Source organism: Micromys minutus (genome assembly GCF_963924665.1).
Source record: "Micromys minutus genome assembly, chromosome: 3".
In the NCBI taxonomy this organism is placed as follows: domain Eukaryota; kingdom Metazoa; phylum Chordata; class Mammalia; order Rodentia; family Muridae; genus Micromys; species Micromys minutus.
In genome coordinates, this window is record NC_137972.1 from 79,936,713 (window position 1) to 79,964,371 (window position 27,659).

The window sequence follows — 27,659 nt, forward strand, 5'->3', positions numbered from 1 at the left end:
AACAAGGACAAGCTAAAGAGGAGTCTGCCTTGTGGGGAAGAACTGCACCCGTGAATTTCAACACAGGAGAAGCACCCCCACGCTGTTTGAATTTCAAAGGCTGTGAACAGCAAGCACTTTTTAAGGAAAACAGAGGAGACTAGAGCAGAGCCCTGCAGGGTGAGTTTCATGTTTAGTAACAATAAGTCTGCACTGGAAACTTTGTTTCAATCTCTGGCTACATAAAGGTGGAAGAGAACCTATTTCACAATGTTGTCTAACCTTAACACATGCACATACACTGGCACACACGCATACACACGAACACAGATGCACACGCACACAGATGCACACGCACATACATACACATGAACACATGAGCATGCACACACATATATACACGTATTATTTGAATAAGTGTAAAAACAAACAAACCAAAAAAAGAAAAAAAAGAAAAAAGAAAGCACACCAGCATTTCATGTAGCGTAGATGTCCCTCTAACTGATCATGTAACAGAGGGTGGTCCTGAACTCTTGATCTTCCTGCCTCTACCTCAACAAGTCTTAACAATCAAAAAATAATACTTTTAAAACAAAATAAACAACCTATAGCCCATGGGCCAGCTGCCTCTTTTGAGTGCCCACCAACATGGGAATAGTTCCCCAAAATGATTTTGTGTTTGTGTTTGTGTGTTTGTTTGCACACACCTGTAATCCCAGCACTGGGTAGATAGAATCGAGAAAATTAAGCGTTCGAGGCCATCCTAGATCACAAATGGAGCTGGTGGCCAGCCTGGGCTACACAAGAACCTGTCTAAAGATGGGAGAACGCAAAGGAACCCTGAAGTTGGGCAGGTTTTGAGGTGGAGTGGGCAGCCTGGTCTTTTTAGTAGAGCATGGACACTAGAAAGTACAGTGGTCAGGGACAGGCATGAGGGATGCTCTCCATGTGTTCCCATGCACCCCAGGTCTGCTGTCACCATGTCTCTGTCCCCGTGGGTCACTTGCCCCCAGCCTTCTGACTTCCAGTGGGATTCAGTGAATGGGAGGAAATAAGACCCTGCCCCCTTCCACCCAGGGATCACATCCTTTGATGTCTGTCCAGCACCCTCCAACTTCTCTGTCTGATCCCTATAGCCCTTCTCTAGAAGATCCCCTGACTAAAATCTCCTTGTTGCAACCATCTGCAGTGAATTCTGCTTTCTGCCCGGCCCCTGACTGACCTGGGAAAAGAAGGAGGAGAGTCAGTGAGCAGGGACTCCGTCTGAAAGCCTTGGGAGGAGGTGAGCCTAGATGCCCAAGTTTCTGTCCTGATAATGCAAACGAAAGGCTTCAAGCAAGGTCAGACTCACATTTTAGAGCCGGCCTTCTGGAGGCAGGCAGGAGGCAATCTTCAGTGCAGCACAATCAGAGTGCCCGCAGGCCTTCGTAAATAGAATTGTATGGTTATCGTAGAGGAATGTGGGAGGATGCTCAGGGTGTCATTTGTGACGACAAAGCAAAACACAATTGCCACACTGATTGCAAACATGTGGCCTGATGGAGAATGTCTGTGTGCAAGACCAGAGGAGGCAGGGGCTCCAAAAAGAGAAAGGGGGAAGAGGAGGGAGGCAGGGAGGGAGGGAGGGAGGGAGGGAGGGAGAAGAGGGCCAGGCAAAGTAAACATTGACCTGTGAGAGGGACCAGACTCAGGAGGGAACATTCTTGCTCCCAGAACTATTAGTTCCTGCTGGAAGGAAGAATAGACACAGAGGGGGCTGAAGGTTGAATCCACTCTTCTCTTGGATGTATTTGCAAACAATCGCAAGTCTAGACTTAGCTGCTGTGCTATGCAGAGCCAGACAGAGCCTTGCTGATACCCACAAAGCCTCCTGATGAGGAACTAGAAGATCCTTGTTCAAAACCATCTCCATCCACTCCCACCATCCCTCTGTATTAGTGGACAGTTTTTCTCAGGACCCTCATGGGTGTCGCTATCCAAGGACGCTCTGACATAAAGTGGCATCACACTGGCATGTAGCCTCTATATATTCTCTTGTGCACTGCGGGTCTTCTCGGGATCACCGATGTCTAATTCTGGATAATAACTACTGACAAGCCCACCTGACTATCTCTCTGTGGTTGCTTGGGTGTACAGATGCAGACATCAGAGGCCCATTGCTCGTCTCTGTGTGACTCTAAGTCTGCAGCTCTGAGGTGGAGATCATAATCCTTGCCTGGTTTACTTCTCCCCAGCAGGCCTCTGTTTCCTCCTACAGTGATGGAGTTCTAGATATGGGCAAAACAGCTGATAAGCAGAAATACCCTGTGTAACAATGTCCAGGCCTGCAGTGGGAACTCCCAGAAAGGCCATGTCCTGATGTTCTTTCTCTAACTTGCTAGGACCACGGTAGTCAAACACATAGAGATGGGAACCACAGCCTCCCTCCAGCTTGGGCATCCTCTACCTACAATGGTCCAGGAACAAGTATCCTTGAGCTTAAACCACCACATGTTGAGTATCTATGAACATAGCTCAGCCTTTCTATGTTGAAAAGTCTTACTTCATAGTCATATGACATGACCTTATAGGTTTATGCGCATAAACACTTGTTCCCCGTTTCATGGTGCTATCTTAGGTTGTAGAATGTAGCTCAAACACAAAATCATAAAACTAGCTGAAAACATTATGAGATTTGGGGGGTTGTTGTGCTGTATGTGTGCAGGTGTCCATGGAGGCCAGAGATGATGTTGCATCCCCTATAGTTGGAGTTACAGGAAGTTGTGAGACTCTCAAGATGGGTGCTGGAGGCTGAACTCAGCTCCTCTGGAGAGACACAAAGTGATCTTCACTGATGAGCCATTTCTCCAGACCTGAGACTTTTATTTATGTATGTATTTCCTTATTTAATTTTTAATTTGATTGCATGGTTCTCAAGCATGAACTCCGTAGATGACCATGTAATAAATATCACAGTGTCAAAAGGTTCAACGAGCAAAGCAAAAAACCCATAGTATCACAAATTCTTGCAGGAATTGGTAACAGAGGGCAGGCCTTTCGGTCATGGGTCAAGGCTTCCTCGTTCTTGGTGGAACTCCCTGAAGTGCACTCAGATCATTAGAAACCAGCTCAGTTTTCAGCACCCACATGGTAACTCACAACTCGAGGTCCAGGGAATCCAGCACCTCCTTCTGACAAATGTCATACACAGAGATACAGGCAAGCAAAACACACGTGAAATAAATAGATCTCTAAAAAGAGGATGGGGAGGAGAAAGCGGAGGAGCTAAGTTTGTCCAAATGAGAAGTATGCCCAGATCCATGGTTGATGACTCGCCTGTCAGGAAGGATGCCCTAGGTTAGATTCCCCTCCTCTGGGTTTTGTTTTGTTTTTGTTTGGTTTGGTCTTTGTTTTTAAATTCAGGATTGTCTTAGAATTTCTTCATCTGACTCCCGGTTTTATTAGAAGGCTTCTGGTACTAAACTCCCTTGAGCCAGTCAAATGGGTTGTAACCCTTCACCCTGCTTGTATCCTTGTGTTGGTATGGTGAAAAATGATTTGGGAATTCGGTTTAGCAAGAACTCAGAAGCACCCCCATCTGTTGGCCTCCTGGGCTCCGGATAGTGACCTACAATAGTCTGGATGTTGATGAAGATGCTGAGTTGGGTGCTTTCTGCCAGGCTTTATCAGAATTCACACGACATAGTAATTTGAGGAGTATCTCAGCAGTCAGAAATCTCTAGACGCTCAAGTACTGGGGAACACCGCTGCCGCGCCAGTGCGTTTCCCCACTGCACTGACCCCCTTCATCCTTTCAGTCATAGAGAAGGTAGCCAGAGCTTGGAAATACATGGAACTGTCATTGAGCTTCCCACCAATAACAGAGTGCAAGTGCCTAAAGCTGGCTTTGCCAGCCTTAGAGACCCTGGAAACACTCACAACCCCCAGCTTGTACCCCAGACTAGCTCCCTGGGTTTTAATAAACTGCTCATCTAGCACCTTCTCCCAAGGGGTCTCAAATCATAACTGCTGGGAAGAATTTTATTCTCTTCATTTACTCCGCAAGTAAACAAAGTCGTGAATCAACTACCAGAAGACCACACAACCAGGAAATGACAGAGCAGAATTCCTTTTGCCTGATTGACAGGGTAGAACTCTTGCTGCCTGATGTGAATTGTGACCTATCCTCTAAATGTCAGGGCACCTTCCTGGCTATGGTAACACCCTCGTCAGAACCTTCATCACCACTGTACAGACAAGAAAACTGGGGTTGGGGCTGGAGAGATGGCTAATCGGTTAAGAGCACTGACTGCTCCTCCAGAGGTCCTGAGTTCAAATCCCAACAAGCACATGATGGCTCACAACCATCCATAATGGGATCCGATGCCCTCTTCTGGTGTGTCTGAAGACAGCTAAACTGGATGCAATGCCCTCAGAAAAGAGCTGTGATTGGATCTATTTTCCTCAACAAATACTGCCTGTGCCTCCACCACAAGCTAGGCAGAGTTCTAAGCAATAGGGATTCAAATCAGAGTGCTGCTGGACCTCAGAGTCACAAAGGTGATGACAGGCACAGGTGGGACTGCAAGTGACAAGGAAGATGGAGCAGGGAGACAGGTGCTTATTTATTTACTTTCAAAATAGGGTGTCAGGCAAGCCAGGCTGGCCTCGAACTCTTCAAGCTGCTGAGGGTGATCTTGAACTTCTGGTTCTCCTACCTCTGCGTGGAATCACAGGTGTGTGCCACCATGTCCAGTTTTGGGGTGCCTGGGATGAAACTCAAGGCTTTGTGAGTGCTAGGTAAGCCACAGTCTGAGCTCTGTGTGTTCCTTGACCATAAGTCAGGAAGACACTGTAGGGAGAGCTCAGAGGCCAAAAGGCTGGAGCCCCATAGCATCAGGAAGCAATGCCCAGGTGGTGGTTAGACGCCCTGTCATATATTCCCCCTTGGACATTTTTAAAAGGGCAAACAATCTTCAGAAGAGGCATGGTGTGAATCTGATTTACAATCTTCAAGGATGGCTATGAGTGACCTCTGACCTCTAATCAAATGTGTGTCATCAAATCCCCTTCACATCAAATACCAAGAATGCCCTCCCCCAGCCCTTCTGACCTCAGCTTCCCTGAGCACCAGACTCCACTCCAGTCTGACTTTATTAGTCCTATGCAAGTGAAGAGTCTGAGGCTAGCCTTCCACCAGGGAGGTGTCAGGACAAATAAAAGAAGTTAGCAAGACAAGATATGTCCAGTGTCCAATAATTACACGGCAGGGGAGAATTCATAAAACCTGAAAAATCCGATTTGCTGGCTTTGAACCTAGACTCTACTACCTTCTCAGTGACCCTGGGTAAGTCATCTGGCCTCTTGGAATTTGAAGCCTCCCCGCTTCTGAGGCTGAAGACAAGGGTGGCCCCAAAATGCTAAGGCTAACCACAAAGCAGAAGCCTGGGTGGGTGTCTAATCCACCCTGTCTCAGCCAACAGCCCCTTCTGACTATGACACCAAGGAGACGGGCTGCCCGGGTTCTGCTCTGACTCTGTCCATTTACAGCCAGTCTGCCCCTGAACACGTGTCTGAGCCTCATTCTCTTCATTCATAAAAGGGTCCACACTGTCAGTCAGAAAATACTCTATGGAAGATAAAGAACAAAGAACTCTCTGGCCAGGCAGCTGCGACTGTTCTGAACAGCAGGCGATCCTTTTCTTTTCTGAGCAACTAGGAGAGAAGCAGCCACCCTTGACTTCTCTTCACGGTTAAGAAAAAGTGATCCAGCAGGAGGCCTTATTTATCTCTATTATCTGAGGCAGAAGAAATTTGGGGGCCCGTGATCATCAGTCCTCTGCCTTTTCAGGACACCGCTGGCCAAGAAGCATCCAAAGAGAACAAAATTAAACTGAGTCCTGACAGGGAAGAGATAAGATGCCCCCTGATGCCCTACCTATATTATCTCTACAACTGAGCCACTGGTGAAGTATTAGTCTCTTAGACACCGGCAGAGGGCAGGATTGCCCCCCAGATACATGAGCCTAGTTCAGGAAGGAATTGACATAAATGCCCTGTTACAAATAGGTTTCACCAAGCCTTTGAAGTTCCATGGTGAAGGTAAGAGAGGGGGCATTTTCCATGTCTTTCCAGGCCTCCCGGTGTCAGGAGCTGGAAGGAAACAGGCACCTTTGTCCCTTTCTTAAGGAACAGAGGCACTCCCTGGGTCAGCCCTGGAGGCCCTTGTCTAAGCAAGATAGCAGGTGGCTGATGACCACCCAATGAGCTGGGGTAGGGCTGGGTCCAAGGGACTATGTTCTTTTCCTTCCCGGCCTCCTCCTTGGATGTGACCAGCTTGCACCCAAAGTTTGTCCCGGTGCCTAAGGCAGGCGCTCCAGGTGCTCACCAGACATCTTGCATTTTACCCCCAAGTATTCAAAGTAGACTAAAAGCATGCACCCTCCGCCCACCCCAAGGCGGGTTGTCCCCAGTCATCGCCCCCACCCTCCAGGTCTCTGATGGTTCCTGCAGCATCCCATGGATACCTAAAACAGGGCTGGTACGGATCTACTACAAACAGAAAGCAGCAGACCTCAGTATCCCAAAAGGGTCGCACGCAAGTCAGTATGGCTGACTATGTGACAGATGAGTCCCTCAATCCCTCATTCCTTCTGCCCCCTGTTCCCTGTCTCTTATCCTCATTATCCCCACCCTTCTCGACCACCGCGGGGTCCCCTACATGAGAAGGGAGAAACCTACATGCACAGATCCCCGAAACATCCACCCCCGGCCACGTGTACCGTCCCCAGCAAGCTCTTCGACGCTTGGGGCCACTGCAGCACGCAGAGGCCACAGGCTGTCCAGGTCTGAAGCAGCAGAAGAATTGGGATCTTGAATGGCCCGATAGGAAGCTGCAACCAACAGACAGCGCGCTCCCGCCGGACCAGCCCCTTAAAGGTACACAGTCCCTTTCCCTCCAGTCCCAAAAGGCCTGGCCCCCCAGGGAGTAGCCGCTGTTAGCGCTGGAGTCCAGACCAGAAACCCGGAGCTGCTGGCTGGCAAGATACAGATGGAGACTCAGGAGTCATATCTTGGAGGAGTTGAAAGAGAGGTGGCAGAGAATTGTTTATAGAGGTGGGAGGTCCCATTAAAATACCCAGGCTTCTTAAAAGGGAAGCCTCTTCAGCAGTCTGCGGGTGGGCTATGGCTGCCCTAGATAGTTCAACAGGAGTAAGTTATGTGTGCCTGCTTCCCTGAGAGCTCAGGAATGACAACCTTCTGCCAGAGGCTGGGTCCAGAGATAAATGGCGAGCCACACACATAGACCACCCCCAGGAGGTCCTGGGGTGGGGGTGAGCAAGGATAGGAGGGGCACTCCTCTAACAGCCCTCTGACATCTGCCCCCAGGCAGCCACTACTCAGAATGCTGCTGTTTGGACCTGGTGTTGTTTTCTTTCCTGTCCAAAATGACCAGGTCCTGGTCTGCATGGCCTAGTTGTTTCAACAGAGAAACCTAAAGAGGTCCTTCAGAAAGGTCACTGGGTCAGGAGCCCAAGCTTTTCTAAACACAACTCTAGATACCCCTGATGCCCTCCCTGTGTGTGTGTGTGTGTGTGTGTGTGTGTGTGTGTGTGTGTGTGTGTGCACGCGCACGCATGCGCGTGCGTATGTTTCTACAAGCAAAGGGAGCTGTTCTCCACCAGGTTAGGGAGGGTACTAAGCCTTGGATGTACTAATGAGAAAATAAACAGGATCCGGTTACCAATGAGGAAACTCCCACAAGCCTCTGAGGCTGTGGCTGGGCAGGGCTTGGTGTCTGTGATCTGTACTCTCTCCTTCAGTCCATCAATGTCATGGATTCTGACTTCCTAGTCCTGTTTTTTTAGATACCCGAGGCCCAATATCACTCAAAACTAGAATATAAACAGATTCTCTGCCCTGTGACTTTAGGCTCCAGACCACTCTATCATATTCAAACTTGGAAAAGGCAGAGGCAGGGGAGGTGGTCTCAGAACTAACAGCCTCTGGTTTGGAAGCAGACTTGTGGTCAGCCAGAAGGGTCTATTGTCACAGCAAGTGACAGGGTGGTCAGTAAGCAGAGAGAATATCAAGTCTGGCTGTCTAGACTGTAGCCAAGAAAGGGAAAGAAAACCAAGGTCAAAGTGAGGGACACTAAGCTAGGATCCCAAAAAGGAGATGTTCTCAAGGCTGTGGCCCACACATACAAGGCTATATAGAAGAAACCAAGAAACAAGCTTGGGCAATTCTAGTCTCCCACACCATCCACCCACAGAAATGGCTGTGCAGTGATCCAGGTGGGGAGAAGTGTCAATTCCTCTCCAGTATTGAGTCTCAGGAGGCAAAGCCATCCCAAGCAGTATGTCTCAAGGGATGCTTCTCCCGTTGTTCACTGGTTCCCAGGGAAGGTCAGGATCAGGGACTGGGTAGTACCCCCCAGGAGGGAGGACTGAGGGCAGCAAACCCCAGGAAGACTAGATGCTAAGTTCCAACCACATGACTCCAGTGATAATGCTCGAGCAAGGCTTCCCGCTGAGATGCCCTCAGGGTCCAGCGGGGTCCCATCTCTCTTTAATGGGGTGAGTACCACTGAGCCTCTTCCTCTGTCCTACCCACAAGAAGCCCTGGCACAACAGTGGACAGCTCTTAGGAAGAAGCACTTCCAGCTGAGTGTCTCTGATGCACTTCCAAAACTACTTGTTCTTCCTTTTAGCAGCCAAGTAGCTGCCTCTCTGTTTCGCAGAAAGCCACGGTGTAGATCCTGAAGCTTGGCTGAGACATAAATCTTAAAAACCAGGGTGTGTGCTTCATTCAGTATCTTGCCAGCCAGCTAGTCACCCCTCTCCAGAAGACCAAGACACGGGCCAGCAGGGCTCCACTGGCCACTTCTGCAGAGCAGGGCAGAGACCCCTTCCCTCCCATCAGTGAACTCTAGAAAGCAGCATGCCCCTGCCCACAATCCTATTTAGCAACCCCTCACCCCTTCCTTTTCTTCCATACTGCACCCTCCCCCACCACACCCACCTCGCCCAGTCTACCATGGCCCTCTTTCTCTGAAAGCCAGGTTTGCTGGGTTTCTTAAAAAAAAAAAAAAAAAAAAAAAAAAACTGTTCAGCCCAGCACACCCATTTCAAAAAAAATGGAAACTACCAAAGAGAACCCAGTATCCAGGCCTCACCCATCTTCTTAGCAGTCACAGGAACCACCATTCTGGCCTTTCACCAGGTGGCAACTGCAGGCCAGGGCCAGAGCAGTATAGAGGTAGAGACAGGGAAGCCATGAGTCAAGCTTGGAAAAGAAGAAAGCCTACGCCTAACTGCACCTCACCCCAGTCTCCCGTTCCTGCTCTTAGGCTATTTGTAGTCTAGCTAGTGACCTAAGAGTGTTGGGCTCAGGAGGACAGGGGTAAGGATGGGGACAGAGAGTAGCACCAGGCAGTCTGGCTTAGACAGAGCAATGAGAAAGCACAGAAGGTCCAGTGGAGAACACAAATGTATTTTGGAATCTGCTTGTTAACTTGGGTAGCAAGCCAGCAGAGGTCCCGCAGCCAGCTCACCAACTGCCTGGAGCCCACCTATCTCTCCAGACCTGCCAGTCCCCTTGTCAACTGAGGCTCCAGAGCAAGGGTCAAGAGGGGGTCTCGGGAGATAAGAGGCAGGATCTGGTGACCCAAGGGGCAGCTAGAGGACGTGGACCTCTCCTTCCTGGAATGGAACATGGAGAAATGTGTGGTGTGCAGAGACAGGTGGGCAACCAGAGGTTCCCTTTAGTCTTCAGTCAACCCCTGGAGGGAGTTTAGGACTTGGGGTGGTTGGTACAGCAGCCCACATACCCCAACTTCACTTTTCTTCTCTATTCATCTCAGACCTGTCCAACTCCCCCAGAATGCCTGAGAGAAGGGGCTAGCAAAAGGCCTGTGGGGGCTGCAGGGTAAGGGAAAGGGTAAAGGGCAACTTCCTGCCTCCAGCCCCAGTGCAATCAAGAGGGAGGGTTGAGAAGAAGGTCATCGGCTACAGAAGGCAACAAGGCCTGAGAGGCAGGGCCAGGAGGCCCCTGAGCCTCTGGTTGTCCTCGTCACTTGGGCTAGAAGGACTGAGCGCTAACAGCCCAGCAGCTCCAGGCGCAGGGTGATGCGGTTATGCCAAGACAATGGAAGGACACGCACATAGCGAGCCATGAAGGGTTTCTCAAAGATGTTCTTCTTGTGTGAGTTGTTGTCCAAGTTGCCCTGGAAGACCTGGAAAGAGTTGGAGCGTCAGGAATGCGCCATAATCTGCCACCTGCCCCACCCAACAGAACCCCCATGGTATCCCAGGAATGACAGCCAGACAAACACCCACCTTGCTGGTTCCTTGTTCCTCATATGTGATCCACTGCACACCATCATCACTGTAGGCTACCTTATAGGATGCCACATATTGGATGTGGCCAAAGTCACGGGCCCCCTGGGTGATGATGCCTGTCACTTGCTTCTGAGTGCCCAGGTCAACCTACAGGGAAAAAAAAAATGTTCTAGGTTGGAGCTTCTTCAGGAAGGTGTAAAGGCAGGCACACTGGGGATGACCTGTTAGCCTATTTCCTCCTTGTCCTGGCTAGTCTTATGTCAACTTGACACAAGCTAGAGTTATCTGAAAGGAGAGAAGTTCAAGCGAGAAAAAAAGAAATGTCTCCATAAGATCCAGCTCTTAAGGCCTTTTCTCAATTCGTGATTGATGGGGGAAGAGCCCAGCCCATTGTGAGTGGTTCCATTCCTGAGTTCTGTAAGAAAGCAGGCCGAGCAAGCCATGTGGAGCAAGCCAGTGAGCAGCACCCCTTCATGGCCTCTGAGTCAGCTCCTGCCTCCGGGTTCCTGCCCCATCTGCTCTGACTTCCTTCAATGATAAACAGCAATACAGAAGTATAAGCTGAATGAACCTTTTCCTCCCCAACTTGCTTTTTGGTTGTGGTGTTTCATCCCAGCAGGAGAAGCCCTAAGACTCATCCATAAGATGAACATAAAGCCATGTATGGTGCTCACCTGTAACCCCAGCCTGGCTACACAGCACACTGCCTCGAAATACCAAGGACAGGGGATATAGTTCAAGGGCACAGCACTGGTCTAGGATACCCAAGACCCTGAGTTCTATCTCCAATAACACAAAAATGGGAAGTCAAAATAAATAAAGGCACGGGAATAGTCCACTTTGACACCCACGGACTCCAGCACAGTAAAGCTTAGTGAAGAGAACTTCAGAGGTCCGGGCCTTGGCCAGCTCTGCCAGCTCCTGCATCGGATGTATGATGAACAGGCTGACAGACCACAGCCTACAGGAGTAGGAATTGCTTCTGAAACCTGTCAGGTTGCCTGGAGCCTCACATGGTCCTGAGGTGGCTCCAGACGAACCCAATTCTGACTGAGCACCTCTGGCCTAGGTTTGTCCTGGAAACTGACCCCTGGACAGGCAGTCCCCAGATCTAGGCTATAAGCCCAGCTCACCCACAAGTAGCCTGTAAATACCACACAGTCTGCCAGGACTCAGTTTCCCCATCTGCATTCTGCATTCTCTACCTCTGATTTTCCATTCTCTCTGAGATTTCCCAGTTATATTGAGCAGGGAAACACATGGGTTTTGCTGCAGTGGTTTGGCTTAAAATGCCCTCTGCCATCCTGCCCTGCTGCCCACAGGTAAGCCTTGCCAACTCTGCGGCAGCTGAAAGGATGGTGGTGGTGTGTGTGTGTGTGTGTGTGTACATGAGTGTCTGTATGAATATGAATGTATGTGTATATGTGTGAGTGTATGTATGTGTGTGTGCATGAATGTGAATGTATGTGAATGTGTGAGTGTGTCAGTGTGTATGTATGTGTGTAGGTATATGTGCGTACGTGTCTATGAGTATGTTTATGTGTGTGAGTAGGTGTGTATTGTTTGTGTGTAGGTATAGTTGTGTGTGTGTCTGTGTGTATGCATGTATATGTTCATATATGTGTATGTATGTGCATGTGTATATGTGAGTGTGTATGTGCATGTTTGTGTGCATGGGTGTTTATGTCTGTGTAGGTATGTGTATACGTGAGTATGTATGAATGTATGTGTATATGTGTGCGTAGATATATGTGTGCATGTATGCATATGTGTGAGCATGTGTGAGCATGTGTAAATGTAAGTGTACGTATGTGTGCCTGTGCATATTTGTGTGTATGTGTCTGAGTTTGTGTGTGTGTTCATGTGCATGTGTGCGTGAGTGTGTACATGTATGTGTGTGTACATGTGTGGATGTGAGTGTGTGTATGTGTGTGTGTGTGTGTGTGTGTGTGTGTGTATGTGTGTAAGCACAGCACAGCAAAGCAGGATCAAGAGAAAATGGGTACCCTGGGAAGAAGAAAGAGAAAAATTCCTTGGAGAGCAAATGTGGCTGGGCAGGGTCACAGACCCCACCGCTCTTACCTGCAGCCATTCCTTGGCACTGTTGCTCTGAGCTGTCCAGGCATTGATCTTGCCCTGGTTGTCCAGCCGCCCCAGGTGGGGGTACCAGCCAAAGGCACACAGGTTCCATGTCTTGTAGCTGCTGGAGGCTGTTATCTGGCTGTCAGGAATCGTGTTATTCTTCAGGCCTAGGGGCTCAGAACATCCTGTGTGCAAAAGGGGCTGTCACCAGTGTGTGTAGGTACAAGATGATAAAGAGAGAAAGGGCTGTGGTGGTATTTTAGGCTGACTTAAACTCACTATGCAGCAAAGGATGACCTTGAACATCTGACCCTCACCATCATCACCAGAGTGAAGGAATTACAGCCACGCACTCCCAGGGCTACACAGAGAACCCTGACTTAGAAGATCCTTCAACCTCAGCTTCCTAACATCCGGGACGAGATGCCCAACTTAGCATCCTCTTGAACTTCCTACCTGCCTTCAAGGCCAACTGTTCTCTTATCCTTGTTGCTCTCCACTATCTTCACTTCAGTCAGCTAGACTCAGCTGCAGCCCCCAGCACTCCCCCCTTTCTCTCAGAACACTTCACACAACTGGGTGCTTTCTGACATTAAGGACTTACTTTAGCCACAGAACACACTGAGCAAGTAAGTAGCAAATCGGCAACCTTGTTCTATGCACGAGAAAATGGGAGGTCAAAAGGCGATGCCCACAACCACAGAGAGGTTGTACCCACATCTCACACACCTGATCTTGACTGCCACCCCAAATGTGACATCATCCCCCATGCCAGGACCTGTAAAGCCCTGTATGGAGCCATCCGGCAGTGTATAGCAAACACCTCTAACCCTCCAGAGGCTACAGACTACTGAAGCCCAGGAACTCCTGGAGTTTCGGAGCTGCTTCTTTTTCCTTCCTGAGAGCATTTCTTAAGACCTAGTGGAGGGCCTTGACTCACCCCAACATTTCTGGCGTGCTAGGGAGTGTACCCAGAGAATAGCCTTTGTTTCAGGCTCACTCTCAGGGATGGCCGACAAGTTCTCACTCAGACTGCTCCTGGATAAACAGGTAATGCTAGGTAGAAAGTAAAACTACGTAGAAAATAAAACTCCTGGACAAATAATGTGTCTGTCCATGACAAAGTACCTTCCCTGGGTGAAATCACTGGAACTGGGGGGACTGGAGGGATGGTTCAGTGGTCAAGAGCACTGGCTGCTCTTCCAGAGGTCCTGAGTTCAAATCCCATCAACCACATGGTGGCTCACAACCATCTATACTGGGATCTGATGTCCTCTTCTATACATGCAAATAGAACACTCATACACATAAAATACCAGAACTAGAAATTAAACTAAATTAAAAATTCTGCCCCAGCAGGTCCAGAGTCGAGTTGAAAGATGCTTAAACAGTTGGTGGGCGGAGCCCACCCTTCTCCAAGTCTCCCTGCACACTCTGGGATGCAGCCCCATTCTTATTCTTTTACGAGCCTTGGACCTTTGTCTGGTAATTCTCCACCTAGAATACTCTTTCCAAGGACCCCCTGGGACTGGCTCTCAGCTGACCCCACCACTTCCTTCCTCAGACTTCTTGCAGTTAACTGACCCTTCTTCTTTTCTCTTCTTTCTTTATATGTGCCTAAGCGCCGTATTTATTTGTGTGTGTGTGTGTGTGTGTGTGCCGTTGTTTCTGTAGAAGCAGTCCATGGAGGCCGGAAGAAAGCACAGGGATACTGGAACTGGCCTTCCCATAATTTCGAGCTCCTGCTATGGGCGCTAGAAACCAACCCAGATCCTCTGGGAAAGGAGCAAGCAGGTGCTTTTAACTACTCAGCCATCTTGCCCATCCCCCACCTTCTTTTTATTTGCTAATCTCATGGCTGACTCCCAGCAAGTTTCATGAGGTCAAAGGTCTCAACTTGTTCAGTTCCTTGGATCAAGGTAATTAGGGGAAACTTAGTAACTGTTTAAATAAACAGTTAATTCACCAAAGTCACAGTGTGCTAAAAATAACAACCTTGGCCTGGGAAGCCTTGGGACTCCCAGGACACCTGGGCCTCACTCCACCCACATGTACAGTGCATACTCTCACACACACACACACACACACACACACACACACACACACACACACACACACACACACACACACTTGCACATGCGAGTCAGCACTCTGGAGCTAACAGACTGGGTTATAGAGAAAGGTGGACCAGGACAGGAAGGAAGCAGAGGACACAGCTCTGTTCTCTGGTATGAAGCTCAGCTTGCGACATCCTAAAACTTAAATCACTCGGGGCTTCACTATCCTGGCAACTTGGGGAACCAAAGGCCTCAAGCCAGCAGTGAAGGCTGGGTGACCCCAGGGAGCAGTGGCCAGACCAGACCTAGTTCTGCTCTTTGCCACATACTAAGTCACACGATACAAAAATCAGTATTCTAAAAGATACAGCCGTCTCTCCCTCTATCAGACCACTGAAACAATGGGAACCAACAGATGCAAATTTCCCTGGGAATCCCGTGCCCGGAAAGGGGTGTGAGAGGTGGAAGGTACCTCCCTGAAGATTTTATACATTCTAACAACTTGCCAGACCAGGAAAAGACAGAAGCCCAGACAAAGATGAGTCAGGAGTGGGCGGGGCCACTACTCAGGACTGCTTAGACCTGTGCGTCCCTGGTCCTCTCTTTAAATTTTTAACACAGTTCAGGATCCCAAAGATGGACTTTTGGGGACCAGTGGATCTCTGCCCATCTTCCCTTAGATGGCCACACTGAATAAATCTCTTTCCACTTTTGACCATTAACTTCACTGTTTCAATCGGCTTCTCGAGCACAAGGACCAAGTTTGACTTCTTGTGGTACAGACTGGGACCCAAGTTTAGTAACAGAAGCATACTAGCTTAAATCTGTTCTTTTAAAGAGGTGGGGAGTAAGCATAATGTTGGATGCCTTTAATCCCAGCAGTCAGGAGACAGAGGCGGGAAGATCTCTCTCTACACATTGAATTTCAGGACAGGCAGGGCTACATAGAACAACCCACTTTCAAAAACAAAACAATATAGACCAGGGCTTGGGTGTGGCTCAGTAGTGGAGGGTTGGGCGAACGTTCACAAAGTCAAGAGTTGCTAGTACTTAAGGGGGGAGGGGAGCCAGTAAGACCCAGAACTGAGATGTAGGTGGTATTTAAAACGCAGTAACAGGAAACAGTGCCTTTGATGGGGGAAAAGAAGGCACAGCAGGGTATTCCGGCAGGTCTTCAAAGACACTGAGCTCTCCAGTCCCGCAGAGTCAGCCCTATAGTTACCCCATGTGGCCAGCAGGTGGCACCATGGCTGCAAAGAGAAACAGACCTCAAGAAGAGACAGTGGGCCTCAACTAGATAGCATTGGTCAAAAGGACCTCTGCAGAGGGTAATCTCCCTGGTTCAGCAGCAACCTGTCCCTTCCTAAATCCCTGTGTGTAGAAGCGCCAAACACCAAGCTCTATGGTCCTAGAAGCACCTGCATGATGGCACAATGCAGGTGACAGACGCAGGAAGGGGAAGCACTATGCTTGCACCTCCCAGCTGGGTGTCTTGGATGAATAATGCACAGCTAGGTGTCCTTGCATTCATTCATTCATTCACCCCTCATCAACAACATAAGCACCCATGTGTTTGAGGCCCAGGGAACACAGCAACAAAGTAAACAGACAATTCCCCTGCAATGGTGGAATTCACTGCCTGTTCTAGAAGCACCAGGAACCAGAACAAGCAGAAATACTGAGACGGGAAAATGACCACTAAAATGCCCAGAGCAATGGACTGGCAGACAGCACATCACTGGAACTCCCAGGCAGGAAGCAAGGGGTCAGGCTCCACAGTAGCTCCTGAGCAGCTCACGACATAAGACAGACAGACAGACGAACAAAGCTTCATCTGGGCACTCACCATGTAGCTCACAGCCCAGGAGCTCAAAGCGGAGAGTGCAGCCTCGGTGGCAGGAAACAGGGTACAGCCTTATGTACTGTGCCTCCAAGGTGGGGTTGAACATGTTAACCTTCAGGCTGTTGTTGTCCAGGTTACCCAAAAACTCCTAGAAAAGAAACGGTAAGGACTGGAGGAGGAAGTAGGTACGCCTCTTTTCCTTCCTGCCTAAGAGGCCATCAAAGATTGGAAGACCAGTCTCCACCGAGCCCACAAGGACTAAGCCTGCAGCCCTTGCTTTGACTCCACCACCATCAAGATGGTGTCTTTGTCACCTGCCTCTTGGTCATCACAAGACCCTGGCATAAACCCGTTCACATGGGACTATCTAGAAGGCCTCTGGGTACATCCTCAAAAGGCTTTATGATCACAGCAAGTCTCTGTCTGGTGAGATTACGTCCTGCAAACACAGCACGTGATCAAGGTCTATCCATTTCCACATATCAAGGGATGCTTGAAGATTCACTCCAACCCCATCACTCAAGACTTCTCTTGCTTCTCCATCAGTGCTAGACTCTTAGGGGTCCTGACTTTAGCGCCCCCTCCTTAGACCCACCTTGTCTCCAGTACCGCTTTCGTCCTGGATGAACTCGAACTTGCGTCCATCGAAGCTGTAAGCCACCTTGAAGGTCTTCAGGTATTCCGCCCTCCCGGCACGGCTGGCACCCTGCGTCATCACGCCTGACACCCGCATCTTCCGCAGAAGGTTCACCTGGACCCCGGGTGAGAGAGGTGGTCTCCCCATCATTTAGTTTTTCCATCCAAAGCCAACTCGCTAACTCACTAGTTCTTTCTCCAAGGGGCTGGTTTCTCTCCTGGTGCTCTAGAACCTATGCTCTGAAAAGCCCCTGGCTTTCAAGACCCCAAGAGGCCTGTAGGTGCCAAAACCCCTCCATCAAAGAAGGCCATCTCTTCTCATAATCTGCCCACTGGTTCCAGACCCAAGGCTGCCCTCCATAGACAGATGCTTCACTCATGGTCACCTCTCTGTGTTCCCTATCACCCTGCCCTGTGTGTTTTCTTACCTGGATCCAGGGCTTGCTATCATAGCTGCTGGCTGTCCAGGCATTGACAATCCCTGTGCGGTACAGACGAGCCAGCTCCGGGCCCCAGCGCTGCAAGCCCATGAAGCCCACATACACGGACGAGGCGGAAATCTGTGAATCAGCAATGGCGCCCCCTTCCATGCCCAGCTTTGTGAAACAACCTGCGGGGAGAGAGCGATCATCAGGGGCCTAATCCAAAGTTCTATAGCCCAACCATGTCCACAGGACAAGAGAAGAAAAAAAACCAACATGGCCTCTGATGAGGACCTAGAGACAGAGAGAACCTCAGACCCTCACTCAGAGCAGATAACACCAAGGGGCACCGACACCAAATGAAGAGAAGACGGCACGGGAGACACAGGAGACAAGGAGCCAGCAGCGTTAACTCACGGGAGGCTACGCGGTTGGAAAGATCGGGGGTGGGGGCCGGGGTGGGGATGACTGTGGTGGAGACCTCTGTGGTGGACAGGAAGTTTTCATCCGTGCTGTAGTAGGTGGTCTCTGGTAGGAGAGAAAAGCAGGATGGCCTTTTCCTCCACATCCCTAGCCCTGGCTCACCCAGGAGGGGTGGCTTTGGGGGAGGAGTTGCCTTGGACAGTTCAGAACAGCAAAGGTAATTCCACACAAAGCAGGCTTTTCTTCATCTTCTTAGTGTGTGTGTAGTACTGGGGGATTAAACTTGAACAAGCTAGGCGAGGGTTCGACCACTAAGCTACATCCCCAATCCTTACTGTTTTGAGACAGGGTCACTCCCAGTTGCCCGTGCTAGCCTTGGACCTGTGGATTCTCCTGCCTTGGCTCCAATTAGAGGCTTTTGGCATCACATCTGTCTCTACATGGTACCTTCTAGAATCCCCTCAGCAGTTTTCTGAGGAGAGTATGAGGGCCACTCTGCTTTCTTCTGTAGCCTTTGCACCTTTGACCACCAAGTCCTTACCCACCCACCAGAATGTTCCCAGCCGTAGCTCCATCAGCTGTGCATAATCAGTATCATGACACCAGAAACTCAGGATAGCGATCGAAACTGCTGGCCAGAGGACCTTTCCATCCCTCTGGACAGGAACGGTGGGTGGTCAGGCTCTGCTACTAGGGGGACCCAGGGATAGCCTACAGGGCTCTAGCAGTGAAGGCTCATCCTGAACAAGTGCTACCAATCTTACAGAGAGGGGAAGATGTCAAGTGGGGCTGGACACCTAAGATCTGGGCAAGTTCAGCTTGCTGATGCCTCATTCCCACCATCTCACACCAAGGGACCCAAGGTGCAGCCTTGGCATTGGCACCAGAAACAGTGTAAACAAAGACAAGTGTGGTCCCTCTGTGCCCCTCGCTCCTGTGGCCTGTGTGGGCACCACCTCCCCTCTACTCCAGGTGCCACCATCCACCTCCCCTCTACTTCAGGTGCCATCATTCACCTCCCCTCTACTCCAGGTGCTATCACCCACCTCCCCTCTACTCCAGGTGCTACCATCCGCCTCCCCTCTGCTCCAGGTGCCACCATCCACCTCCCCTCTGCTCCAGGTGCTACCATCCGCCTCCCCTCTGCTCCAGGTGCCACCATCAGCCTCCCCTCTACTCCAGGTGCTATCATCCGCCTCCCCTCTGCTCCAGGTGCCACCATCAACCTCCCCTCTGCTCCAGGTGCCACCATCAGCCTCCCCTCTGCTCCAGGTGCCACCATCAGCCTCCCCTCTACTCCAGGTGCTATCATCCGCCTCCCCTCTGCTCCAGGTGCCACCATCAACCTCCCCTCTGCTCCAGGTGCCACCATCAGCCTCCCCTCTGCTCCAGGTGCCACCACCCACCTCCCTCTGCTCCAGGTGCCACCATCCACCTCCCTCTACTCCAGGTGCCACCATCCACCTCCCCTCTACTCCAGGTGCTATCATCCACCTCCCCTCTACTCCAGGTGCTATCATCCACCTCCCCTCTGCTCCAGGTGCCACCATCAGCCTCCCCTCTACTCCAGGTGCCACCATCAACCTCCCCTCTGCTCCAGGTGCCACCATCAGCCTCCCCACTGCTCCAGGTGCCACCATCAACCTCCCCTCTGCTCCAGGTGCCACCATCAACCTCCCCTCTGTTCCAGGTGCCACCATCAGCCTCCCCTCTGCTCCAGGTGCCACCACCCACCTCCCCTCTGCTCCAGGTGCCACCACCCACCTCCCCTCTGCTCTAGGTGCCAGCATCCACCTCCCCTCTGCTCCAGGTGCCACCACCCACCTCCCCTCTGCTCCAGGTGCCACCATTCACCTCCCTCTGCTCCAGGTGCTACCATCCACCTTTCCTCTACTCCAGGTGCCGCCATCTACCTCCCCTCTGCTCCAGGTGCCACCATCCACCTCCCCTCTGCTCCAGGTGCCACCATCCAGCCTAGAGCCAACTCTAGACCTGGCAGCCCAGAGAAGGTTGCGTAGCTAATTCACACCCAGGTACACCATGGTTAGCCCGGCTCCCACTCGGTAATTAGCAGGCTTACCTGGCTCCACCCTGCCCTCCATCTGCCTTAGTAATCAGGAGCTCCCCCATTCCTCCCCTAAGGATCTCAAACTCATTTAGCCTTCAAAGACCAGGCCTTTGCTCTGTCTCTTTTAAGTCAGGGGCATCCCAGGCACTTTGCCTATATTCTCCCATCCTGGGGCCCAGTCCCAACATACCCCCTTCAGCTAACCTCAGAGCACAATACACCCCTGCCTGAAGGAGGGCCCCCAGAATGTCCACTTCCTGACTTAGATAGCTATAAAAACGAGAGTGCACACACACACACCCCTTCCTCCTTCCCTTGTCTGAACATAGCCCTTCCCATGTGACACAGGATTAAAAAAAATGCCCTGGTATGCTTGGGACAGAGTTGGGGGCAGCATGCTGAACTATCACCAGTAATGTCAGCTGGCGTTCATCCAGGCCACTCTGGATCCCAGGGGAAAGCCAAACAGGTCAGACAGGTCAGCTCCTCCCTATATACCAGGCTTCTAGCCTTCCTATAGCACAGGGCAACCCAGCTTCCCCCTCCTCCTTGACCTCTATGATCTGGTCCCCGCTCCAAGTTAAATAGCATGCCTATTTCTTCTTACTGGTGAACAAAGAGTCCCAAGATTTAACTCTGACACTGTATGTCTTCAGGCAATGGCATTCCCATGACCTCGGTCCCGACACTCTCTCATTCCCCACAACAACACCAAGCCTGACCTAAAGTTCCAAGCTAGGCCTGAAGCCTGGTACGGGTCAATGGGGTCCTCACTAAACTCTGCCCGTTCCTCAGTCTTCACAGATGCAGCCTCACCACCAGTGCCCGTGCCAAGCAACAGGTCCCTAATGCTCACCGATTTCACAGTGGATGCCCGAGTAGCCCACAGGGCACTGGCAGATGTACTCGGTAAAGATGTCCCCTCGATGTTTTTCCGAAGTCACCAGGCAATTGGCATCGTGGTAGCAAGGGTTTGGGGAGCACGGACCTGGAAGCAAGATGAAGAGGTGGTCTGAAAAAAGCTGAGAACACAGCAAAAAGCAGCACATGACCCAGCCTCAAATGATCCATCCAAATCAGCCTCTTCCCTCCCATCATCCTGGACCCAAGAGGGTCACTGAAAGAAGGATCAATTTGCCCATATACTAATGTAGCTGGCTTTTCCAAGTGACTGGGAGTTTCTACTGGAACAAGGGCTACCCACTTGGGAAGAACCAGGGGAGGCAGGCCGCCAGAAGCACGTACCTTTCTCAGTCTCGTTGCACAGAAGGCCTGTGAAGCCGTCGGGGCAGAGGCAGTAGATGTCATTGTCTTGGCCCATCAAGCAAGTCCCTCCATTCTGGCACAGGCTGGAGTCACAGAAGTCACCTGCAACAGCAGACCACACACAATCGTTTGGTAAGCATGCAAGAGTCCCGCTACTATGTGCACACGCTGGACTCCTGAGACAGAAGTCAGCTGTTAGCCTATCCTCAAGAAGTCATGGAGACTAGGAATATAGCCCAATGTCTACCATGTGCAGCCCACTAGGCACCTGTGCTCAGATGCACTTGCCCACACGGAGACTTTTGTCAAATAAATAAATAAATCTTAAAATCTATAGGTGCAGCTAGAGAGATGGCTCAGAGATTAAGAGCACTTATCGCTCTGGCAGAAACCCCTGGTTTCGGTTCCCAGTACCCACATGGTAGTTTACAAACAGAGCACATATAATACATTTGGGCTCACATACACACACACACACACACACACACACACAGAGAGAGAGAGAGAGAGAGAAAGAGAGAGAGAGAGAGAGAGAGAGAGAAACAATAAAGTAAATACAATTTTTAAAAGACAGAATGGAAAAAGATGACAAGGAACAAAAAAAAATAATATTCTAGAGAGAAGCAGAGACACACTGAGGGCATGGTATGTTGGAGAATTGTTCAGATGTGACTGGACTCAGGCCAGAATGAGAGGGACCTTAAGAATAACAAGTTTAGGGAGATGGAGAAATGGCTCAGTGGTTAAGATCACTGACTGCTCTTCCAGAGGTTCTGAGTTCAATTCCCAGCAACCACATGGTGGCTCACAACCATCTGTAATGGAATCTGATGCCCTCTTCTGGTGTGTCTGAAGACAGCGACAGTGTACTCATATACATTACATAAATAAACAAATAAATAAATCTTTTTTTTTAATGAGAAGTTTAGACTTTGTATGCTGCAGTAGCATTTTAACCTTTCTGTTGGTAGCTTTTTAACCTTCCTTAAGTCTCCCCAGCATTGGCTAACAAGTCTCAGACACACCAGCACCACCACCGTGTGTATGTGTTTCTCCATCTCTGTCCCTCCCTCTCTGAAGCCAGACAGATTGAAGTCCGAAAGGCTGGAAACCTCAGGACAAGGCTGACAGGCTGACAGGCTGACAGGCTGACAGCCTGAATGATGAGGAAGCTCATCACAACAAGGGGAACACCAACAGGTGAATTTGTGAGGCTTTGATCACTGGAGCTTTGGGGGCGCCTTGAGTGACCTATGTGCACTGTCAACCAGAACGGAGAACACAGGAAGAGGGGTGGGGTAAGCAGGAGCTGACATCACCTGGCCTATGATCTGATGGGCTATATTATATGCAGCTCAGCCTGGCAAACCCCACCCCATCACCATGTCCAAACAAGGACTGGAAGCACCCTGTCTCAGAAGCTTACCTTACTCCCATCTTTCCCGGTACCCTGACACTGGCACCAGTGAACAGTAGCTCCCCTTTGTCCTACTAGACTCCACCCCAAACTCAGGGCTGGAATCAAACCTAAGAGATCTCTCCTCCTCCCCACAGCTGCCCACCCAAGGCACAAGGGCCCTCCTCAAAGCTCAAGGCCCCAGGGAGTTCAGGCTCCCAAGCTGAAGGCAGGCAACACCATTAATGAGCACCAGCCCACACAGCTCCCTCAGCAAGGGCCTGGGGATCCTAAGGCTCTGTGGCAGAACTATTAGTCACTTGCTTTAAATAGCAGGTTAATCCCCCTCTGACCTGGAAGGGCACAGTCACAGCCTCACGTGGAGGCTCTGGATCGGCCAAGGTCTAGGCACCCCACACCAACAAGGGCCCGGCTTCCAGCCTTCCCTACAGCTGCCCCTGGAACCAAACCAAGGGTCCAAGAGAGGAAATCCGAAAGTGGAAGGTGGCCAGCAGCGGCGTTGGGACTGAGGCTGGCCACCTGCATATGAATCCAGAATAGGCCAGCTCCTCTATAAATCCTATGGGACTTCAGGGTCCTGCTCTAGGAAGTGTCTCCAGGAACATTTGGCCAGGGTACAGGTTGTGGGGAGGGCAAAGTTGGAAAGGGACAAAGGAGACCCCAAGCATCTTTCCAGCTGAGTGGACAGAGTAGGAGTTTCCAGTTCGTGGAAGCTTGGAGCACCCAATGCCTTCAGCTCCAGCCCCGAGGTCAGATCCTGTGCTAGGCGACAGAGCTGGGCCCAGCTGTGATCTCTCGTGCCTGTGATCTCGCCTGTACCATTTCTATGAGAAATGATGAAGAGACTGCTGGAGCCGCAGAGCTAACCCGCCCCACGTGGGCACTGCTTTTTCATGATGAACTGTCCAGTAGCATCTCGCAAGAGGCCCGGACTTCTACCCGGGACCTCAGGGCGGAGGAGGAGGGCTAAGGGAGATAAAGCAGCCGGCCAAGGCCAGCCGGGGGCAGAAAACTCTTTTCTAAATTCCAGACCCGCCCTACCTACAGTCAGTCTCTCACACCCGCCCCTCAGTCCTTTCTTCCCTTAGCTGATCAAACATCAACAAGTGGGGCGCAAAAGTTCATTGGATTCTCTAGCCAGGCGTGTTCAGAAGAGAGTTTCTGGTCAAGTTAGCTGGAGATGTACCCCCCGCACAAGAGTCCTAGACTCTCCCATATTGTTAGGATTAGAAAGCAGACACAGTTCGGTGGCCTCAATTTACAGACGCGGTAAAGAGAGGCACGGCGCAGCGGATTCCTTTGTTATGTGTAAGTCACATCCCTGGGGGAGGCAGGACTGTCACCGGGTGTCCAGAGTCACCGCTCGGTGCAAAAGCTACGACCACAGCCCCAAGGCCCCAGGACAGAGCGTGCCGAGGCACGTTCACCCCTCCTACCCGGACGCAGCCCCTGAGCGTCCCCCTCCAGGCTCTGCTCAAGTTTGTCAACAGTACGGATAGAGGGAGGGCGCCGCTGAGAACTTCCGAGCGGCGGGCAGAAGAGGGGTGAGGCCAGAGGGACTCACCCGACGCGGCGAAGAGGCCGGAGGCGCAGAGCAGCACGCCGCACAGCGCGGCCAGCACACGGGAGAGCTGCATCCTGCGGGACGCGGGAAAGGGTCCACGCGCTCTGACGCCGGGATCCGAGAGTTCCTGCGTCCGCTCCTCTCACAAGGGAATAAATCAGGCGCTCAGCTCCGCCCACTGGCCCAAGGGCTCCGCCCCGGACAGCCCCGGGCAGACTCTGGGCGGAGTTCCGAGACCACAGTGGAAAGAGGGAGGGCTGAAGTGAGGGGTCCAGTGCCTCAGCCTCCCGGCGAGCCACACCCTGCATCTCACTGCCAGTCTGCAGCCTGAAGCCAGGTCCCGCTTCCTGAGTGAACTGGACAGAGGGAAATTGCTCAGGAGGGATTTTAAAAAGTGGCTCGACGATGCAGTGCTTCCCTAAGCATACCGGAGAACCTGGATTCGATCCTCAACCCGGCAAAGATAAGTCAATAAAATAAAATAATCCAGGAGTGGTGATGGCTCAGGCTTGTAGTTCCAACCCTTAGGAAGCTGGATCAGAAGGATCAGACAGCAATTCCACATCAGACAGCAGTCCTAATGTGGGCTCTATCCGTAGTGAGTTCCACACTAGTCTGGGTTACAGAATGGGACCCTCTTTCCTAAGCGTGTTTGTTTATTGATTATTTGTTGCTTAATGAATTAAAAATAACTGTTTAGACTTAAAATGCTAATTCTTATTTGTAGTCAGTGAATAGCAAATTCAAGCTACAATGTGTACTGTGTTTTCTTTATCAGATTGGCAAGCATCAGGCCATTAGCAGTTAGTGGAGGCTGTGGAGCAACAGGCCGAGGCATGCGGACCTTGGACAGAGTATAAGCCAGCTCAGCTTCTTTCTTTGGTAATATCTTTCAAAATGACAAATATCAACACCTTAAGACCTAGCAGCTGTGCTCAGAGACAGCTGTGTCCATGAGACAAACATCTGTGCAAAAGTGACACTACACAGTGATATCATAACATCTCTACAGACCATGAAAAGACAAAAAAAAAAAAAAAAAAAAAAAAAAAACCAGCAAAGGTGTATAAGTTCCAAATAGAAAATACTTTAGGATTTTGGCCAGTGTGGTAGTTCAGGCCTGTAATCCCCGTACTCTGGAAGTAGAGACAGGAGAATTATACAAAGTCCAAGGCTAGTTTGGACAACATAGTGAGTCCTCAGCTACTCTGACCACCTGAGTGAGACTCTATCTCAAAAATAAATAAATGAAAATAGAAATAAAAGTCCGGCTAAAGGGATGGCTCAGTGGGTAGAGCACTTGCTGAGAGAGCGTGGCAACGTCAGTCCAGTGCCCACAAGTCCTTTGGGAGGGCAGAGTCCAAGTCCACACAGCTGACCTCTGACCACCACACCCATCCAGTGGCACATGTGTGCCCACACACATACACACTAATGGTGGTGGTGGTGATGAGGATGATGATGGCGTCATTTAAAAGTTTCTGGCCTGTAATCCCAACACGAGTGAAGTGGAGAAATTGGACCAGGAATTCAAGGTCATCCTCTGCTAGACAAGGAGTTGGAAATCCAACTTGAGCTACGTGAGACCCAATGCCTCAGAATAATAGCTACAAAACAATGATGGCGGTGGTGGAGGTGGTGGCAGTGGTGGCGGTGACTATACAAAATTTAGGATTTGTGGGCTCTAGGGTCTTGATGACCAGTATAACAAACAGCCTTGTCCCTGGAAAGCACCTTTACCGCAGGAAAATGAGTATTACAGGGCTGACAAGAGGACAGAGCTGAAGGGGAGGGGCTTGTCACTACCGACAGGCTATGGATTTTTCTTTTTAATCCTGCGAATGCAACCCATTTCCACGTACGTGTTTTAATAACAGTATTTGAGTCCGGGTAGTGAAATGGAAACAAAGAGCAGCCACATGGCTCTGTACCGGCTGTGCACTGAGACCTGCGATGGGACACGTTACTATGAGGAGGAGACCCCTCCTACAACTGTTCTGAAAGGAGCCTGGTACGCGGTGGTGCGCACCTGTAATCCCAGCACTTGGAAGGTAGGGGGCAGGTTGCTCAGGAGGAGTTTATACCATCCTTGGCTACGGAACAAGTTTGAGGTCAGCCTACACTACATAAGACCCTGTCTCAAAATGGGGGCGTGGCAGAGGTAGAAGGTAAGTCCCTGTTGCTGAGCGCACCATGTACTACAGAAGCAGGGGGTCAAAACTGTGCTGGAACTGACCTAAATACCTCCTCCCGGAGAGCGATCAGAAGGCTCCATGCAAGTTTGCAAAGAGAGAAGCAAACGACAGTCCTACCCAGCTCCAATGCCTACAAACCACAACAATAAGCAGCATGGCATGGTACCCCTAAAGGGTACAGAGGCACGCGCCCCTTAGTGGTAACCACCGGTTCTCTATTCGGACTTAAGACCCACCCACAAAACGGAAACCATGCCTGTTATAGACAACGTAGCCAACTGCTCGGTGCTAGTGGAGTCACGGATCTTGGAGGGGACCTGACAACCAGTGACCTGACAAGTCACTGAACCAGCCTAATGTCTAATTTCATTCTAAACCCCTGTCCTCACACCCACAGATAAGTGTAGCCGCTCATCAGTGAAACTTCTCTTCGCACCAGGTAGAGAGCATTACAGAAGACCACAACCAATCCAAATGCAGACTTGTGGAGCCCAGTCTCTATGGATACAAGAATAAAACACCCTCACAGTCTGCTTAGGACTAAAGTCCAGTCCCAGGTCAAGACTGAGCACAAAAGGTTACAGGGTGGCTACCAAAAAGCCATCAACAAGATGCCTTACTGGGGACACAAAATAAATGACTCCTCAACTGGCTTTTTCTTTTTGTTTTGTTTTTGTTTTTGTTGTTTAAAAAGGAGGCCTGAAGGGATGGCTCAGCTGTTACAAGCACTGGCTGCTCTTACAGAGAACCAGGGTTCCATTCCAGCACCCACGTGGTGGCTCACAACCATATGTAACCCCTGTTCCGGGGGATCCAGCACAATCTTCTGGCCTCTGAGGAAAGGCAAAGCACTGATGCACATAAAATAGAAACAAAGCTAAAAATAGAAGTCTAGCTCCCTCCAAGGGAGAGGCATCGGCCATTTTCAACAACACTCCATGGGAAACACTCAGCACACTGGGAGTGACGGAAATGTCCTTAAAGGTCCTGGATCCCAATAAACAAACACGGCTAATACCATCACTAAGGGGATAAGATGGTGCAAAACAAGGATTTCTGCTCAGCCACTTCCTCTAAAATGGCACAAGAGATGGGAACCTGGACAATCAGGTCAGAAACAGGAAATCTATTCAGGTAGAAGAGAAGGAAGTAAAATTACCACTATAGCTAATCACAGATCTCATGATCTTGTACCTAGAAAAGTCTAAACAACCCATGCACAAAAACTATGAAAGCTCATGGGGGTAAACAAGGCTGCAGGACACAAGATGACTGTACACAAATCTCTCTATTTTAATTACTTCAGGGAAAGGACACACCCTCATGCCATAGCATACTTGCCGAGGTCTAAGAATAATACTTTCAGGAGTTGGCTCTTTCCTTCC

At 50.4% G+C, this 27,659-nt stretch overlaps 1 protein-coding gene across 2 annotated transcripts; it reads right to left on the bottom strand.

Moving 5' to 3' along the window:
• Nucleotides 1-9,432: 9,432 nt before the first annotated feature.
• Nucleotides 9,433-24,230, bottom strand: MFGE8 (milk fat globule EGF and factor V/VIII domain containing). Of its 2 annotated transcripts, XM_080915052.1 has the most exons (10): nt 24,080-24,230; nt 21,078-21,200; nt 20,689-20,820; nt 17,759-17,869; nt 17,348-17,529; nt 16,879-17,034; nt 16,287-16,431; nt 12,384-12,568; nt 10,299-10,448; nt 9,433-10,195 (listed from the first exon to the last, which is right to left on the bottom strand). In XM_080915052.1, exons 1-10 carry the CDS (start codon nt 24,150-24,152, stop codon nt 10,058-10,060), a joined length of 1,395 nt encoding a protein of 464 aa, XP_080771178.1. In that variant the 5' UTR covers nt 24,153-24,230; the 3' UTR covers nt 9,433-10,057. The 2 variants fall into 2 exon arrangements, with proteins under 2 accessions (XP_080771178.1, XP_080771179.1); XM_080915053.1 differs by lacking the exon at nt 17,759-17,869.
• Nucleotides 24,231-27,659: the final 3,429 nt, after the last annotated feature.

What these genes read in the sequence shown, in the direction of transcription:
- MFGE8 (XM_080915052.1), bottom strand. Translation starts at nt 24,152, where the DNA reads ATGCAGCTCTCCCGTGTGCTGGCCGCGCTGTGCGGCGTGCTGCTCTGC. An exon ending in GGGCATCCACTGTGAAATCG is followed by an intron (nt 17,870 to 20,688) that starts GTGAGCATTAGG and finishes CTCTCCTACCAG; the next exon opens with AGACCACCTACTACAGCACG. An exon ending in ATAGCAAGCCCTGGATCCAG is followed by an intron (nt 17,035 to 17,347) that starts GTAAGAAAACAC and finishes CCCGGGGTCCAG; the next exon opens with GTGAACCTTCTGCGGAAGAT.